The sequence below is a fragment of the Vanacampus margaritifer genome, chromosome 18 (genome assembly GCF_051991255.1).
Source record: "Vanacampus margaritifer isolate UIUO_Vmar chromosome 18, RoL_Vmar_1.0, whole genome shotgun sequence".
Classification (NCBI taxonomy): Eukaryota; Metazoa; Chordata; class Actinopteri; order Syngnathiformes; family Syngnathidae; genus Vanacampus; species Vanacampus margaritifer.
This window is the reverse complement of record NC_135449.1, coordinates 2085340-2100737: the sequence shown is the minus strand read 5'-3', so window position 1 is coordinate 2100737 and position 15398 is coordinate 2085340. Positions and strand designations below refer to the sequence as shown.

The 15398-nt window shown below is 43.3% G+C and overlaps 2 protein-coding genes across 4 annotated transcripts in view; one reads left to right on the top strand and one right to left on the bottom strand.

The window, feature by feature from the left end:
* The window catches only part of dock1 (dedicator of cytokinesis 1), a 104606-nt gene that overhangs the window by 45515 nt on the left and 43693 nt on the right, over positions 1-15398 (bottom strand). The gene's annotated exons all lie outside the window — the stretch shown is intronic.
* Positions 1-15398, top strand: part of insyn2a (inhibitory synaptic factor 2A) — a 32413-nt gene that overhangs the window by 9394 nt on the left and 7621 nt on the right. Inside the window, exons 2-3 of one of the 2 annotated variants that reach the window (XM_077551214.1) lie at positions 636-1725; positions 7515-7586. In XM_077551214.1, coding sequence (XP_077407340.1) covers positions 641-1725; positions 7515-7586 — 1157 coding nt within the window. In that variant the 5' untranslated portion in view covers positions 636-640. Of the gene's footprint in view, positions 1-604; positions 1726-7514; positions 7587-15398 lie in introns of those variants that run through there. The other variant, XM_077551212.1, reaches the window with a different exon arrangement.

Genomic DNA, 15398 nt, shown 5'->3' with positions numbered 1-15398 from the left:
TTGTACCAAAGGCGCAGGGATTTTCGAGGTTTTTGTTTTGTTTTCTTTTCTTTACTTATGAAGAGATCCGAGGGACTAAATTTGTGCCATTCAACAAGTAATTTTGTCAGGCACCCTAACTACATATTTGAGCCATGAAAACACATCCCCTTAAAGATTACAGTTACCTCCGGGTCATCATGGCGTGCAAACAACGAGGCGCTCTAAAGCAGCCACGCCAGCACGAAGATGCTGTCCACATGCGGACTGTCATAAAGTCACATCCGCCACACTTTTCCATCTTCTCTCAGTGGCATGCTCACACTCATGGTCAACCACGAGGCACTCTAAAGTTACATCATGTGGCAGTTTTATTTTGTGTATGGTGAGATGTGAAAACATAAGCTATGGCTTGATAACAGTTGGAAACAATTTAAACAGATCACTTTAGGGTTATCATTAATATATTGGTTTAGCAGAAGGAAAAGTTTGTTTGGTAATCACGGCAATCGCAAGGATAAGAATCGTGATCTTTGCCATAATTATGCAGGTTTATCCCCGTCACTTGATCTTAAAGCCCCGTAAAACACAAAGCTTTATGACTAAACCCAGCCATTATCGGCGAATGACTTCCTATCTTTCTCCACGCCTCTTAGGAACCATGGTGAGCAAGGAAGGCGGCAGATGCATGCTCACCAACTCCGAGTCCGACTCGGAGGCGGCGGCGGTGGCACCCTTGGCCTCCGCCTCGCTGGCGCTGCAAGTCGAGTATCCTCTGGACGCCAGTCGGCAGGTCAGGAAGAGGAACAAGGCCCTGCAAGTGCGTTTCAAGGATATCTGCGAGGCGCAAAACGAGCAGCGGGAGGCGGAGCTGGCCAAGGACGGGAATCCTCTTTCTTACAAAGCGGCGTACCGCAAGTACATGACCGTGCCCGCCCGCCGATCCATCCCCAACGTCACGCGTAGTACCGGGGTGCAAACGTCCCCCGACCTGAAGAAGCGCTACCAGACGTTCCCCTTCGAACGCAAGAAAGGGCACACGTTCAAACATGTGGCGGCCGTGGAAACCTACACAGGTCAGAATAACGGCTTTGTCGTGGAGGTGAAGCCGACCGCGCCGCGGTGTTTCGACGACGAGGCGGGGGAGGAGGGAGCCTGCGGGGGGAGCCGAGTTTGGCGGACCAAAGCGCTGCTCCATACCAATGAGCGCGTGGCCACGTTGGAGCAACACGCCGCGCCCGACGGCCCGTGCCAGGATGCGCTGCTGCCGACTTGCGCCGTCAACTCCGACTACCAGCTCTGCAGCGTGCCACAAGCCGGCGCGGGATTACCACAAAGAGAGGAAGGCGCGTCCCAATCCCGATCCCGAACCCTGCCGGACAGGGCCTCCAAGGTGACGGGGCCCATCGCGTGGAACTCCCTCACGCAAGTGGAGTGCCTGGATAGTCTGTCGGCGCGGCACAAGCGGAAGAAAAGCCTGCAGTTTAACGGGCTGCAAAGCGAGACCTTGCCGCGTGCCGGCAGAGACTGCGCCGCGCGGGCGCAGTGTCACGCCGCCGGCAAGCCCCAGCGGACACCGGCGGCGGACCAGGAGGCCTGTAAGCAAATCGTGCCTATGAATCAGGACGGGGATGTTAAAGCACAGCTTCAAGCCATGGAAAACCTCATCAGCTCCAGCCAGGAGACCATCAAGGTGCTGCTCGGGGTCATACAAGAACTGGAGAAGGGGGAGGCCCACAGAGAAGGGTAAGCGGCGCCACCATAAACTGCACACTTTGGGATCATTCAGGTTAGAATTCCGTTGAATGAATTAAGAGTACACCTTCACCAAACATGACCAAGCTTTTCATAATGGCGGCAGAATGGCGTGGCTAAAACGGACCTGTACTGAAAACATTTGGCGTTTGGGGTTGCGATGTGTGAAATAGCCCAAAAGAGGGAGTGATTCGGAGTGGAGGTCGTGCATATTTGTAAAAAGACCACCAGAAAGAAACAAATGTCCAAAGAAAACCCGAATATTGGCAATATTTAAAAGTGTTATTGCCCGCATGGAAACGTAGTCATTGTGGGTCTGAATTTCCACATTTGAATCGATGTGCCTGCTGACATGGAAATTAAAACGAGTCCTCCTTCCAAGCAATCACCACTTAATGGCTATTTCCAGCAGGGAAGTGCGTGTTTTGTCATGGCCAGAGGGTCTCCGGCGTGTGCCGGCAAACTTTGGAAAAACCCATTTATTGTCCGATGGCGACTGATTTTTTATAAAAGAACGCAGATTGTATCAAGGCTGCTGGAAAATGGAGGATTGTTTATCGGAAAAGACAAAATGGCCAATTTGACGAGAGAATTGCAAGGGCCCGCCCGGGCAATCATCAGATGCTTCTAGGTTTGGACTGGCAAAAAAAAAAAAAAGAATAAAAATCGCTCATCTCAGCGACCTGTTCATTTTTGTGCGAGAAAAACAGGTAAATACCTTTTAATCTCACCATTGGTCTCCCCGCGCAAAACTTAAACATTTAGCAATGTCTCCGCTGTTAAGATTTTCCGCAAGCTGAGAAAAAAAAAAAACAGAGCGCAAAAAATTTGCTTCAGACTACTTTGCACTGCTCAGCAGTTCGAAATGCCCGCAGGCTACAGGTGAGCGGTGTGTATAATTAATTACATTTGATAGAAAATAGACTGGACAGCAGTTATGTCATGTACGCGCTCCCTAAATCTTGTACTCTTTTGAAACCTGCCATCGGTGAAGACGAGACGGCGCGGTGACCTTTAAAAGGTGGAAAAATCAGGGTGCTAAATATACAAGCTAATGGCACCTTTGCTCTCAGGCTCCCAACTGAGAAGGCCTGCGAAACACGGGCCTTATTTTTGGCTTATTAGCTCAGCGTGAGACGAGCTGAAATGGGCATTTCTGTGGATTTAGACGCTTCCTGATTGCTGATCTTATAAAAAGAAAAAGAAAAAGAAAAGAGGCTTGACTTTACATTAGGCAGGGATGTGATTTGACCAAAGTGAAATTATCAGAAAATTTAGCCGGGGGTCTGGGGGCCGCAGGCACCCAGCTAGGTCCAGGGCAGTGCCCTGGTGGGGGGACAAGGGGGGCTCGGCCCCCGGAGCTCATGGGTTTTCCGTGTTTTTAAGTACTTTCAATGCACTCACATGACAAAGAAATAGACAAAACAACAGCATAAATTTTCAATGTATATTGAACTATCCCATATAAAATGGCAGTTTTAGTCAACTCAAAATCAGTCACATTCAAAAACATTGGACTGCCTTTGCTTTTAAAAACGATCACTGAGAATATCATCATATCTAACTAATGTGATTACTAAGTTAACACATAAATAATGTTGAAGAGTTCAAATTTCATGAACAAATAATTGTATCATGACCAAATGAAAAGTAACTCATATTAGAGCACACCACAAATGTCTTTGTTATAGCAGTAGATGTTATCTGTCGGAATCATGTGCATACACAATCAACTACTAAAAAAAAAAAAAAAATCTGAATTTTTTTTTTTTTGGGGGGGGAGATAAAAAAAAGCGGAATTCCGCGAATTAGCGGAAAAATCACATCCCTGATTAGTTCCCTGAACTGCCTGTACGGGGGCGGGGGGGGGGGGGATAATGTGCCATGTTTTCCAATTAAAACCAATAGCTTCCAATAAAATAATTGGTTCAGTAAAAATAACCCAAGGATCAAGAATGAGTTACTATGACGACTACAGCGTGTGAGTCCACGGTGACGCACGGCTTTTCAGGTCCAGTGACGACACATTGGTACGCAAGTCAGAACGTGGAGTCGTTCAGGACAACAATTTCACAAATGGATCTATTCCATATTTGTTCTACTTATTGTATTATAATTCAAACTATCCTGACTCATCTGTCAAGACTCAAGAGTATCGCGTGGCGTGACAATTTAGCGAGAGTGGTTTCTCCTCGTTCACCACAACAATAAGGCTTTTTTTAAATAGCTTTTTTTCTGTTCCTTGATAATCAGCAGTACAACAACATGGGGTGTTTTATTAAGGATGACAATTTCTGACCAAAAAGCGGAGAAAACGAGATTTTTATAAAAAGAAACATGCCAAATATTTTTGGCAAAATTATTTATTTACAAATTCACAATTAAGACGCCCGCTGTTCGTCGCTCGCGTTATCCGTCAGTGGCTCTTTTTTTTTTTTTTTTTTTTTTAACATTCCCTCCGTTGAACTGTCATCTTTTCTCTCACGATCGTGACATACTTTCTGTGATCTACCGCAACACACGCCCTTTTTATACCTTGATTATGCATATAAAAGGCAGAGGTGCCTCTTTCCCTGCCTTCCCCTTTTTTTTGTGAATGTTGACACTTGAGTAACAATCATACAGATGTGTCAGGCTGCAGTGGCCATGCTAGCTAGCATGCTAACTGCTAGCATGTAACATCATATCGCGTCGTTGATCAGAAACGAGCCTGCGCAGCCAACAACACTTTTTTTTTTTTGGAGGCTCTGAAATGATGGTTCTGCCAAGTCCGAAAGTGGATCTCCGCCCAAGTGGCTGCCAACTACTACATAAATAATTCCATATCAATAAACTTTTTTGTGTCACTTCGTAAGGCAAGGACTTCTGGAGACCCAAATATGTTTATACACGCAATTCAATAGTCACTTCTCCGAAAGATGTCACCTTTAATTAATGGTAAAAAAAAATATTGCTGTGTATCACCTGCGCAACCACAACGGCGTTAATAACCACGCTCGCATCCACACCGCCGATATATCTGTCGGCGCATATGGCGGGAAAAGGATGAGATAAGGAGCGGGGAATTTACGATAGGTGTTGAATTTGTCTTTTTTTTTTGACTGGCGCGGCGCGTTGGCGAGAGAATGATTAGGAGACATGATGAGCTGAAATGAGAATGCTAACATCCATCGAACGTGGTAATAAAGCAGCAAAAGATGATGGGCTCATCAAACAGCCCAATGTCGAATATTCCATTTAAGAGTTGTGAGATATCGACACCCCCCCCTCGCCCGCGCGCACCAACACAAAATCGAGGTAAAAGCCTTTCTGCAGTGCTCAAGACAGAATATTACATCTGCTCCGAGTGAAACATCCCATTAAACCCACATAAAATGCTAGCTATCTTTGTGGCCGGGTTCGAGTGGAGGGAGCAATAGAAGTGCTTTGTTGCCTTAGGAAGAAATGAGCCTGCAGTCGACTCAAAGGGGTTCAATCGCACCAAAAAAAAAATAAAAAATTTCTTTACGAGGCCTAAAACACAAGAAAAGTGGACTTGGGAATTGCGCGCTGGAGTCTCGGGCTGGAACCGCAGTTCACAGATGCCAGACGATTGGCTGGCGGTCTCTATGCAATACAGATGTGAAGCACTTGACAAAAAATGATTCTTCAGTAGATGCTCTCGCATTCACTTGTTCAAAAAAGCTGAAAGCTGCCATTTTTCATGAGCAAACTTTAAGAGAGCAGAAGAAACCTTTGCAATGAGACGCCCCCCCATCTGTCCAGGGTACTCGCTTCAAGGTGAAGCTTATTTGAACAAATTCCCTGGCAGGCGTTGGGCAACATAATTGCCCAAAGTTGCCGTTTCAGCAACAAAGTCAAGACTTTGACGTTGTTGAGAATTTTCTGTACGTCCTGCCACAATAGTTGTGTCAGCCAACTGCTGCAAATAACGAAATGAGGTCATCCCTATCGATGGCGATAAAGCACATGACTAAATGAAGCTCCTCCCCCTCACTTCCACGTTGGTCCTCGGCGTAACTTTCCACGTGTTCACAAACATTTGAAAAAAAGTGTTGAGCTTTCGGGCTTGATGAAACGAAAAAAACAAACAAAAAAAAAAGCAATTCATTTGTTGGGGAAATTATTTGATTTCAAGAAGGCCTTTGCAGCGCCTGCTCAGGCTCTAATAAATATCAATATTTTACTTGAGAGACCAAGTCAAAAAGGGATTCGTCTTTAACTCTTTGACTGCCAAAAACGTTATATAACGTTTAGTAAAATCCTATGGAGGAGTGCCAAAGACGTTAAAAAACGTTAAAAGACGTTTTTTTCAAAACAGAGGTGAAACTAACCATTTTCTATTGTTGATTACTGAAAAACGGAATAAGGTAGAAACAAACTTTTTTTTCTGATGAAAGATGAGAGTCCAATCTTTCATTTGGTAGTATGTGTGTTTCCATAGTCCAAACACATAATTTTCTGTGGACCTTGAAAGATCAGTCAAAAATACTTAAATCGGCTGGCACCCACGGCATCCCTTTTTCTGAAAACGTCTGGCAGTCAAAGAGTTAACAATCTCAAGACAGCATTACTCATGGCCATATTTCATCATCAAGGGCTGCCCGATGATTGAATAATCCGAGTTGGATGGAGGACACTCAGGATAGAACGTAACGGGATATCGATTACAAGCCAACGCCATTATTTGGAAGCTCAATAAAGACAAATAAAATGTGGAAGGAAGCGACGGGTATGAAGCGAGCCGAATGGCAGACGTGCGCGACAAAAAAGTGGCCGGCTATATTTGCGACGTCTGCTTTCGGGTGAGTTGATCGATTGAACCCAGGTTCTCCCGTCATGGATATATTTGCAATGTCGGAGGTGGGATTCAAACCTGCAACCTCCTGGTTTATTGGACAATGCACTTGATGATCAGTTGTATGTATGGTAGTGAGCGTGGAAAGTGGTACTTAGAAAATGTTCAATGTCAGTCAGTCCCATTGAAAATGAATGGGGGGGGGGAGTTGATATTTATCGTTAAATTGTGCAAATACTGTAAGTAATGTGGAATCAGATGGTATATACCCCGAGAGGCGTGAATTTTTGAAGCAAGTTGAAATTCGAAAGGTGTAAATCGGAAGTATTATGTGGGAGTTGTTTCACGGCAAAAAAAAGTGTGGAGAATAAAAAAAATCACAATAACATATAATGAGCTGACATTGACTCAACAGCACCTCTGCTGGTTGCAGCAAAGTAGCGCACTCAAATTTTTGCTTCAATATCAAATCAATTCCAGCCAATCGAAAGAGTTGCTATCACTCAATTGATCCCCCATCTTGAGATGAAACGAAAAATGGAATTGTGCAAACATAAAGTCAAAGTAGTAAAATAGCAAATGGGGCTTTTTGGTAAACTGTAGCCTGACATTTAAGCCGCATCTAATAAAGAACAACAATAAAAAGATGAACTGACAGTGTCGAAAAATAATGAGTTTCTGTGCCCTTGTGAGTCGGCTGTAATTGTGAGCTAATGCTGTCAATCGGGTGGTCAGGCTTTGATTAAGCTAGCTCTTAGCGCAGCACGCCGACTCACCTCCGCTCTCAATCGGCGAAGCGTGGCTAATGCCCCCGACGACTCTCGCTGGCCGGACGTTGGGCGAGGGGGGGGGGGGGGGGGGGGGCGACTCCTCGCTAACCAGCGGGAGACGCACGCCGGCGAGGAAGCGGCTTAACAAGGCCTGTAATGATGACACATTGGCCACTCTCACCTTGCGCCCTCCCTCCCTCCCTCCCCTGCAGGCTCTCCTATCGCACCGGACAGGACACGGCCAACTGCGACACGTGCCGGAACAGCGCATGCATTATTTACAGGTCAGTGGTGCAAATCCCTTCCAAAGGCACAAATCGGCCATCGTTCCTCCTTGGGGGAGGACAAGCGGGTGTGGGAGTGACGGGATGTTGGCGGGGAGGCGTGAAATATTAGGAAATGGGGAGGGATTGGGGTTAGGGGGCGGGGCTATGGTTAGGGTTAGGCTTTAAGGGGGTTGGCTTTGCAGTAAGGTAAAGACTTTATAGATTCTTGACATTAACTCATTCAAACCCGAAAATGTGTACGTTTTTTAATACTTTGTCCTTCACTCTCCCAAAAAGGAATTTCTATGTTTTTTTTTTTATGTTTAATTATACAAGGGTATAAAGAAGGCTTTGATGCAGCTTCTTTTTTTTTTCTTTCTTTTTTATATATATATATATATATATATAGATATTTTTTTTTTTTGTTGTTTGTTTTAGTATTTTAATTTTTTTTAATTTTTTTATTATTAATTTTTTCTTTTTGATGCAGCTTCTGACATGAGGTGGGCTTAAAGCAATGGTAGTTATTACAAAAAAAAGGCCAGCAGGTGGCAGCAGAGTATAAAAGATCAAGCAAGGGCCATGTTGCAACAAGCTCTTTTTGCCAGTGTTTTCAACAGGTTTGTGAATATTGATGAAACTTAGCTATATGCTAATGCTAATTGCTGCAAAACGCAAACAGATAAAAGAAGAGACTTTAATCTTCCCATGTTTTATAGCAATAGAACACAAAATTCTGTGGGTCTCGCAAAATCAGTCCAAATCCAGTAAAACAGCCGGGAGCGAAGGGGGTTGCTTCAGTAAAAAATGGCTGGGAGTGAATGAGTTAATTGTGGAAATTGGTATCCTGGTATCATCTCCATTGGACCAACACCGCCTTCTCCGGAGAAGAACTTTAGCTGGTGTTTTCTCAAAAACTTTTACCTGACAAGTAATAAAAACGTCCAAGTGAGATTCTGATAAGGGACCGAGACACAGTCTGGGCATCCATACTGAGTTTTGCAACATACAGGGCTAAAGTTTGACGGCAAATAGCAAAGAAAAAAAAATGGGGAGGATTAAAGAGCGCCGGGACCGCGAGGCGATCGATGAAACTACTTTCAGTGGTCGCAGCTGTTTTACTCTGTCAGCTTTTTGCCTCGAAAGCGTCATTTCAATCTCGTTTCTCTCTTTCGCAATAAGCCCGTGACGGAACGGGCTGACCTGTGCCAAGCAAACAATGAGGGCTTAAACAGAAGCAGGTCAGGGTAAGGGTATTGTTGGGTTTAGGTCAGGGTTCACCAATTCCGGTCCGGGAGGTCCGGAGTCCTGCAGGGTTGAGATGTTTCCGCCTCCCAACACACCTGATACTGAGGATCAGGATCATTATCAGATGATGATATGAATCAGGTGTGCTAGTGGGCGGAAACATCTAAAGCCTGCAGGACTCCGGAATTCCAGGACCGGAATCGGTCAACCCCGGTTTAGGACCTTGGATGTGTTGTTGCCGTTAAAGGGCCAGTGTTAGGGACGTGGTTTAGGGGTTAAAGGTTAGCAGGTCGTTTTAGTAGCTCGGGTTAAGGAGTTGTGATAAAGGCCAGGCTTTGGGGGAAAATAATAATAATAAATAAATAAATAAAAAATTAAAATAAAATAAAAGGCCAGGCTTTGGGAAAAAAATAAATAAATAAATAAAAATAAAAATGGCCAGGCTTTGGGGGAAAAAATAAATAAATAAATAAATAAAAAGGCCAGGCTTTGGGAAAAAAAATAATTTATTAAAAAAAATTAAAATATTAAAAAAGGCCAGGCTTTGGGGAAAAAAAATAAAATAAAAAATAAAACAAATAAAAATAAAAAAAAGGCCAGGCTCTGGGGGAAAACAATAAAAAAAAAAGAAAAAAGGCCAGGCTTTGGGGTTTAGTGAAGGGGGCTCAGGTGTAGGCATGGGCAAACTTGGTCCTCGAGGGCCGGAGTCCTGCAGGCTTTGGATGTTTCCCTTCTGATACCGATCGTGTTGATTGGAATCAGCTGCGTTGGCGCAGGGAAACACCCAAAACCTGCAGGACCGAGTTAGCCCACCACTTCGTTAGGAGGTCGGGTTAGGGGTGTGGTTTACGGGCCAGAGTTTGGGATTAGCGCAGGAGCTAAGTCTTAGCGTTGGGGTCTCGAGTTACAGGTTCTCTTGATGAGCTCGGGCTTGAGGTTGGCACTGGGTGCTACAGTGACATGTTTTTCTTTCAACAATCAGCGGGAACAAAAAAGGCTTGAAGTGAAAAGTGTGGGGGTCGCGTGAGATTTCGCGAAAACCACACACGTCGCCGGAGGTGAGCAAAGTTTGCCAGGGTTGGCGCGGCAATGCGACGCCAGCCGGATAACGGCGCTGATGTTAAAGACACGGAAAGAGAGGGGGGGGGGGGGGGGGGACATGATGACTTTGGACAAGTTAGTGACACGGAAGCTTGCGAGGGATTCTGAAATGAGTCCGTTGAGTGTTTCATGTTTGATCCGTGCGATTCGGGCCCGGGGAAAAAGTAACGTGCCGGCTCCCTCCGGTGCGCTTTTACTCTTCATCTCTGCCGCGTCTGCTTGAGTAAAGACAGACTGCGACTCTCGAGAGAACATGGCTAACCTTTACGGCGGGCACAAATTACAATTCCGCTTACAAACTTGAACAACTCAATACCGAGTGCTCTCCTTGATATTCTCGGCCGATAGGAAATGTAGCAATTGATTTAGAAGCGCGCCGCTTTTATGTCTGAGGCATTATTCAGGTTGGTCAAAGAAGCGGAGTAAAGCACAATTCAATATCGCAAGATTTTTGCCATCAATGGCGGTGACTGATATGACCGGGCGGTAGTAAAACCCAAAAATAGACTTTTCCAGTGCAATACGAGCAGGTACAAAAAAAGCATGAATCGAGATTGGCTCCAGATCGTGATTAGACTCAATTATATCATATAATCGGCAATGCATTATAATTGGAGTCAATCGTATCCTCCTCTTTCAAAATTTCAATTACAAGGAGTCCTCAAGTTACGGCGGAGTTCCGTTCCGTTCACCCGAATTTAGAAGTCGGATTTTCCCGTTAAAATCGATATTTACATCAAAATACTTTATACAGTAATTTTTAAAAACATATTTGCGCGGAAAAGCCGGAACTAATATTTGGTGTTTCCGTACGGACATTCATTGCTAACGGACGGCAAAGCGGAGCTAATTCAAACTTAAACACGGAAACGTGACGCGTCGGACGGCGAGCCGACCCGCTGATGAACATCCGTTGCTGGAGGTCACAACAACACAACTTTAAATAACTTTAAAATGCCGCCATTTCTGTGGGAAATTCATGTCATTACCTCTCGATAATGTTGGATGGCGGTGCACAACGCAGTTAGCGGCTGACTGGTCAAATTGAGATAAAAGCATTAAAAGTCCATATGAAACTTATTGCGATATGCATATTGCATGGGCCAATATTGTAATATCGATATTTTTTCGATATATTGTGCAGCTATCGTAAAGTGGATCGGTCCAATTTTCATCCATAATTGGGTTACTTTTAACCCAACTGTTTTTAGAGTGTCAGTGGATCCCACACCAAGTTAAGACTTGGGCGGGTCACCCGAGTAAACTGGCCACGACCCAAAAAGTTGTCAAGAAAATGTAATAAATATACATTATATTAGAAAAAAATAAAATAAAATAAATGTGTCGCGACCAGATATACCGCAAATAGCGTTAGTTCGCCATCACTCGTGGATTTTCAAAATAAATCAAATCATCATGTTTTTTTTAATTGTTTTTTTTTAAACAACCGATTGTGTTCCGATATCGTAAGCACTACAGTTGTCAGATGTGTTTTGACTTCTATTGCTACAAAGCGGCACTAACTTAGCGTTAGTTCGCCGTCACTCGTGGATTTTCAAAATAAATCAAATCATCATGTTTTTTTTGTTTTTTTTAAACAACCGATTGTGTTCCGATATCGTAAGCACTACAGTTGTCAGATGTGTTTTGACATCTATTGCTACAAAGCAGCACTAACTAAGCGTTAGTTCGCCGTCACTCGTGGATTTTCAAAATAAATCAAAGCATCATGTTTTTTTTTTTTTTTTTTTTAAACAACCGATTGTGTTCCGATATCGTAAGCACTACAGTTGTCAGGTGTGTTTTGACTTCTATTGCTACAAAGTGGCACTAACTTAACGTTAGTTCGCCGTCACTCGTGGATTTTCAAAATAAATCAAATCATCATGTTTTTTTTTTTTTTTTGTTTTTTTAAAACAACCGATTGTGTTCCGATATCGTAAGCACTACAGTTGTCAGGTGTGTTTTGACTTCTATTGCTACAAAGCGGCACTAACTTAGCGTTAGTTCGCCGTCACTCGTGGATTTTCAAAATATATCAAATCATCATGTTTTGTTTTTTTTGTTTTTTTTTTAAAACAACCGATTGTGTTTCGATATCGTAAGCACTGCAGTTGTCAGGTGTGTTTTGACTTCTATTGCAACAAATCGTTTTGCTATACCAGGAAGGATCTTTTCCGATTAGTTGCGGCACCATTAAAAACAACACTTCCTCAATCTGCCACACACATTGGAAACACTTCCTCTCCCGACCGCATGCAGAACAACAGAATTCCAAATCAAGAGTCTCATTTCTGGAAACTTCAGCCGGGTTTTCCTATTAAAAGGTCTTGCGCACAGTAGAGAGAAGATCAGTGTTGTTTTTTGGAGAAAATGCTGTCGATTGGACACAGACTCAAATATAGCAAAAGCATTGATGCAGGCTGGAGGATTAAAAGGCAAATCTAATTACCTCCGTCGCCATGAAAGCCACCTCTGGAGGTGGAAGAACACAGGAAGGAGGAAGAAGCGCAGCCGGGTTAGCGGCGCAGAGCCGTGACGGGAAACAAAAGTGCGCGTGGGTAGAAGAGCTGTCAGAGAGTCAGCATTGCGGTCTTCATCTTATTGTGGTTTTGGACGGATGTCACGTGGAGTTGCATCACAACCTCAATGGAGTCAAATCAGAACGTTATTGGAGATTCATTTGTCATTTTCAAAATTGAAAATAAGCTAAATTGTGAAATCGAGGTGCGCGTAAATAATAAAGACATCTGGATCAGTAAAAGCGGAATTACGCAACTTAACGTGAATGGATTGCGTTGTAATTGTGTCGGATCCGATATTCAGCATTTATGACAAATATCGGCATCGGCCATTTTGAAGAAGCATACGGCCGATAATAGATCCGTTTTTAAAAAAAAAAAGTGTTCACTTCAGGGAAGTAATTACGTAAATTTTCAGAGTTGCCGCTTGACGATGGGAACTCTCTGCACCTTCTGTTTTGGTTTGTTTAAAATGAAAAGTCAAATTGAAAATTTTCAGATATTTTGAAATTTTGGGAAACTTTAACAATTGGGAGCTATTTACTTTTTTTTTTTTTTTTTTTTTACTTTTGAAGACATGCTACTGCCCCCCGGCGAGATCCCTCAACTTTTTCTTAGATTTTTAAAACAAAATATGTCTATTGACTCCGATTATTTTTTTGAACTCCAATATTTTACGAATCCTAAAAGTTGTTCGATAAAGTTAAGAAATTCAAAAAATGTAAGAGCTGGAGTTTGCATTTTTTTTTTCTTCCAAATTGATCCCTTTTAGGAAAAATAAATATCGGCTCTCGCCGTCTTTGACTACTAATAATCGGTATTGGCCCTGAAAAAAAACATATCGTGTATATATCGTATCGTACCGATATCACTAGTATCGGATTGCACAGGAGTCACTTTGTACATGTTTACAAATGTGTCACTGGTCCTTAGTACGCTTTTGTCTTTGGGTCAAGGAAATTCCTTGTGACGAGTATTCCAACGCGCACGCATGCGCACGCCATCCACATAATCAATTGATCAAATAACAGGAAGCACGGCCCCGCATGCAAGTCCGAGGACGGGAAGGGATTCGGCGCTCCTCATACAAAAGCGCGTGGCTTTGAATCCGAATGGCTGAGAGGAGGGATGAAGGGATTAGCGCCGTCCGTGGCATCTCGTCGGGTGATGTAACGCGTCAAGGTGTGGAAAGGGGGAGGAGCCCGCGGGGAAGGACGGGAGGCGGAACGGAAAGTCGATGAGGCATGATGAGAAGATTTGAACCCGTGTTAATGGGATTTTTCTGCACGTTGATGCGGTCTACGGTGTCCCACCGCTATGTCACGGTTTTTCTGTCTGAACTGGACTGTAAAGTGGTACGGTCTGATGAGTGACTTGCTTTTTGAAAAATGATCCGTTTTGATCATTTTGTGTACTTGGAGTATTTTTTAGGTCAGGTCAACTTCAGAGTAAAAGAATTACATTTAGGGTATTTTAAATTGCGGCTCAAATTTGACGTGACCATTATGTAAACGTGTTTAACTCATTTGCTCCCAAAAACGTATACATATGTTCTATTTTAAACGTTCCAAGTGTCCCAAAGACGTATTTATACGTTTTTAAAATGTTTTTTGTTGATGCAAGAGCATACAGAAGGCTTTGATGCAGGCTATGACCCGAAGAGGTCGTTTAAAGCAATGGTAGTTATTACAAACATGTCTAGCAGGTGGCAGCAGAGTATAAGAGATCAACCGGGGCCATGTTGCAAAAAGCTCATTTCCCCACAGTTTTAAACAGATTTGTGAATAATGATGAAACTTAGCGATATTCTAATGCTAATTGCTGCAAAACAGAAACAGAACACAATAATTATGTGGCCTTGCAAAATCAGTCAAAATCCAACAAAACAGCCGGGAGCGAAGGGGTTTGCTTCAGTGAAAATGGCTGCAAGTCAATGAGTTAAAAACAAATTTCAGTGTGTGGGATGACTATTAAAAAAAGAAAAAAAAAAGAAAAAATTATTTGATATGATTTTACGAATTGTCACTTTTTGGGTTACGGGGGCTAATCGGCAAAATGGTTACCATGGCGACGGGAGAGGGCATCGGCGGGCGGACGCTCAAGGGACAAAGCGAAGGTGGAGGATTAAAGGAGGGCAAAGCCGGGGAGATTTCAGGAACCATTTCAGTGAATCGTGTATGGCAAATTCACAATCGGTCTTCTTCATCATATTGCATCGTAATCGGAAGAATGACATCAAAGTCAAAATGAATCCTGTCACATCGTAATTGGACTGAATTGTATCATGTTGTAGTTGTCGTGACCCATTTTTTCATGGTATATTTCTCGTAATAAGTAAATAAGAGCAGTCCAGTTTAGTATACTGCGGGAAGAAAAAACTTGCGTGCCACTATCATTTCCGATACTTCCCGTCTTCCATTTGACATTCTGTACTTTGCAATTGACAACTTAACACTCCTGAAAGTCGCACCGCCCATCTTAAACGGTGTGAGTCAAAACATACGTTTGGCTGAAGATGAATGTCCAAAGTCTCAAAAGGATCAAATAACGGTTTCCCAAAAAAAAAAAGGAGGAAATATATCCATCCATCCATTTCCCATCTTCTCGCACCTGTAAATGTCCAAAACGACGCAGCCCGACGGATGACATTTAGACGCCGATAAGTGGGCCGGATGAGAGCTGATAAATCTTTCACTGAACTCTCCCTTTGAGTATCTTCCAAAAGATGGAATGATGATCTTTTCAGGGCACTCTTTTCAAACAAAGTCGCCAGGCTAACCGTTACCTGCTGAACGACTTCAAACTAAAAGCTGAGGTCAAACTGTGGCCGGAACACGTCACATCTTAACGTAGTCGCTAAAATTGACACGTTCCACAATTCACAATTCGATTCGAATTTCCTCAAATCGATTCGATTTCAATTCGCAAGGTTTCAGTTCGATTCAATTTCGATTTTACC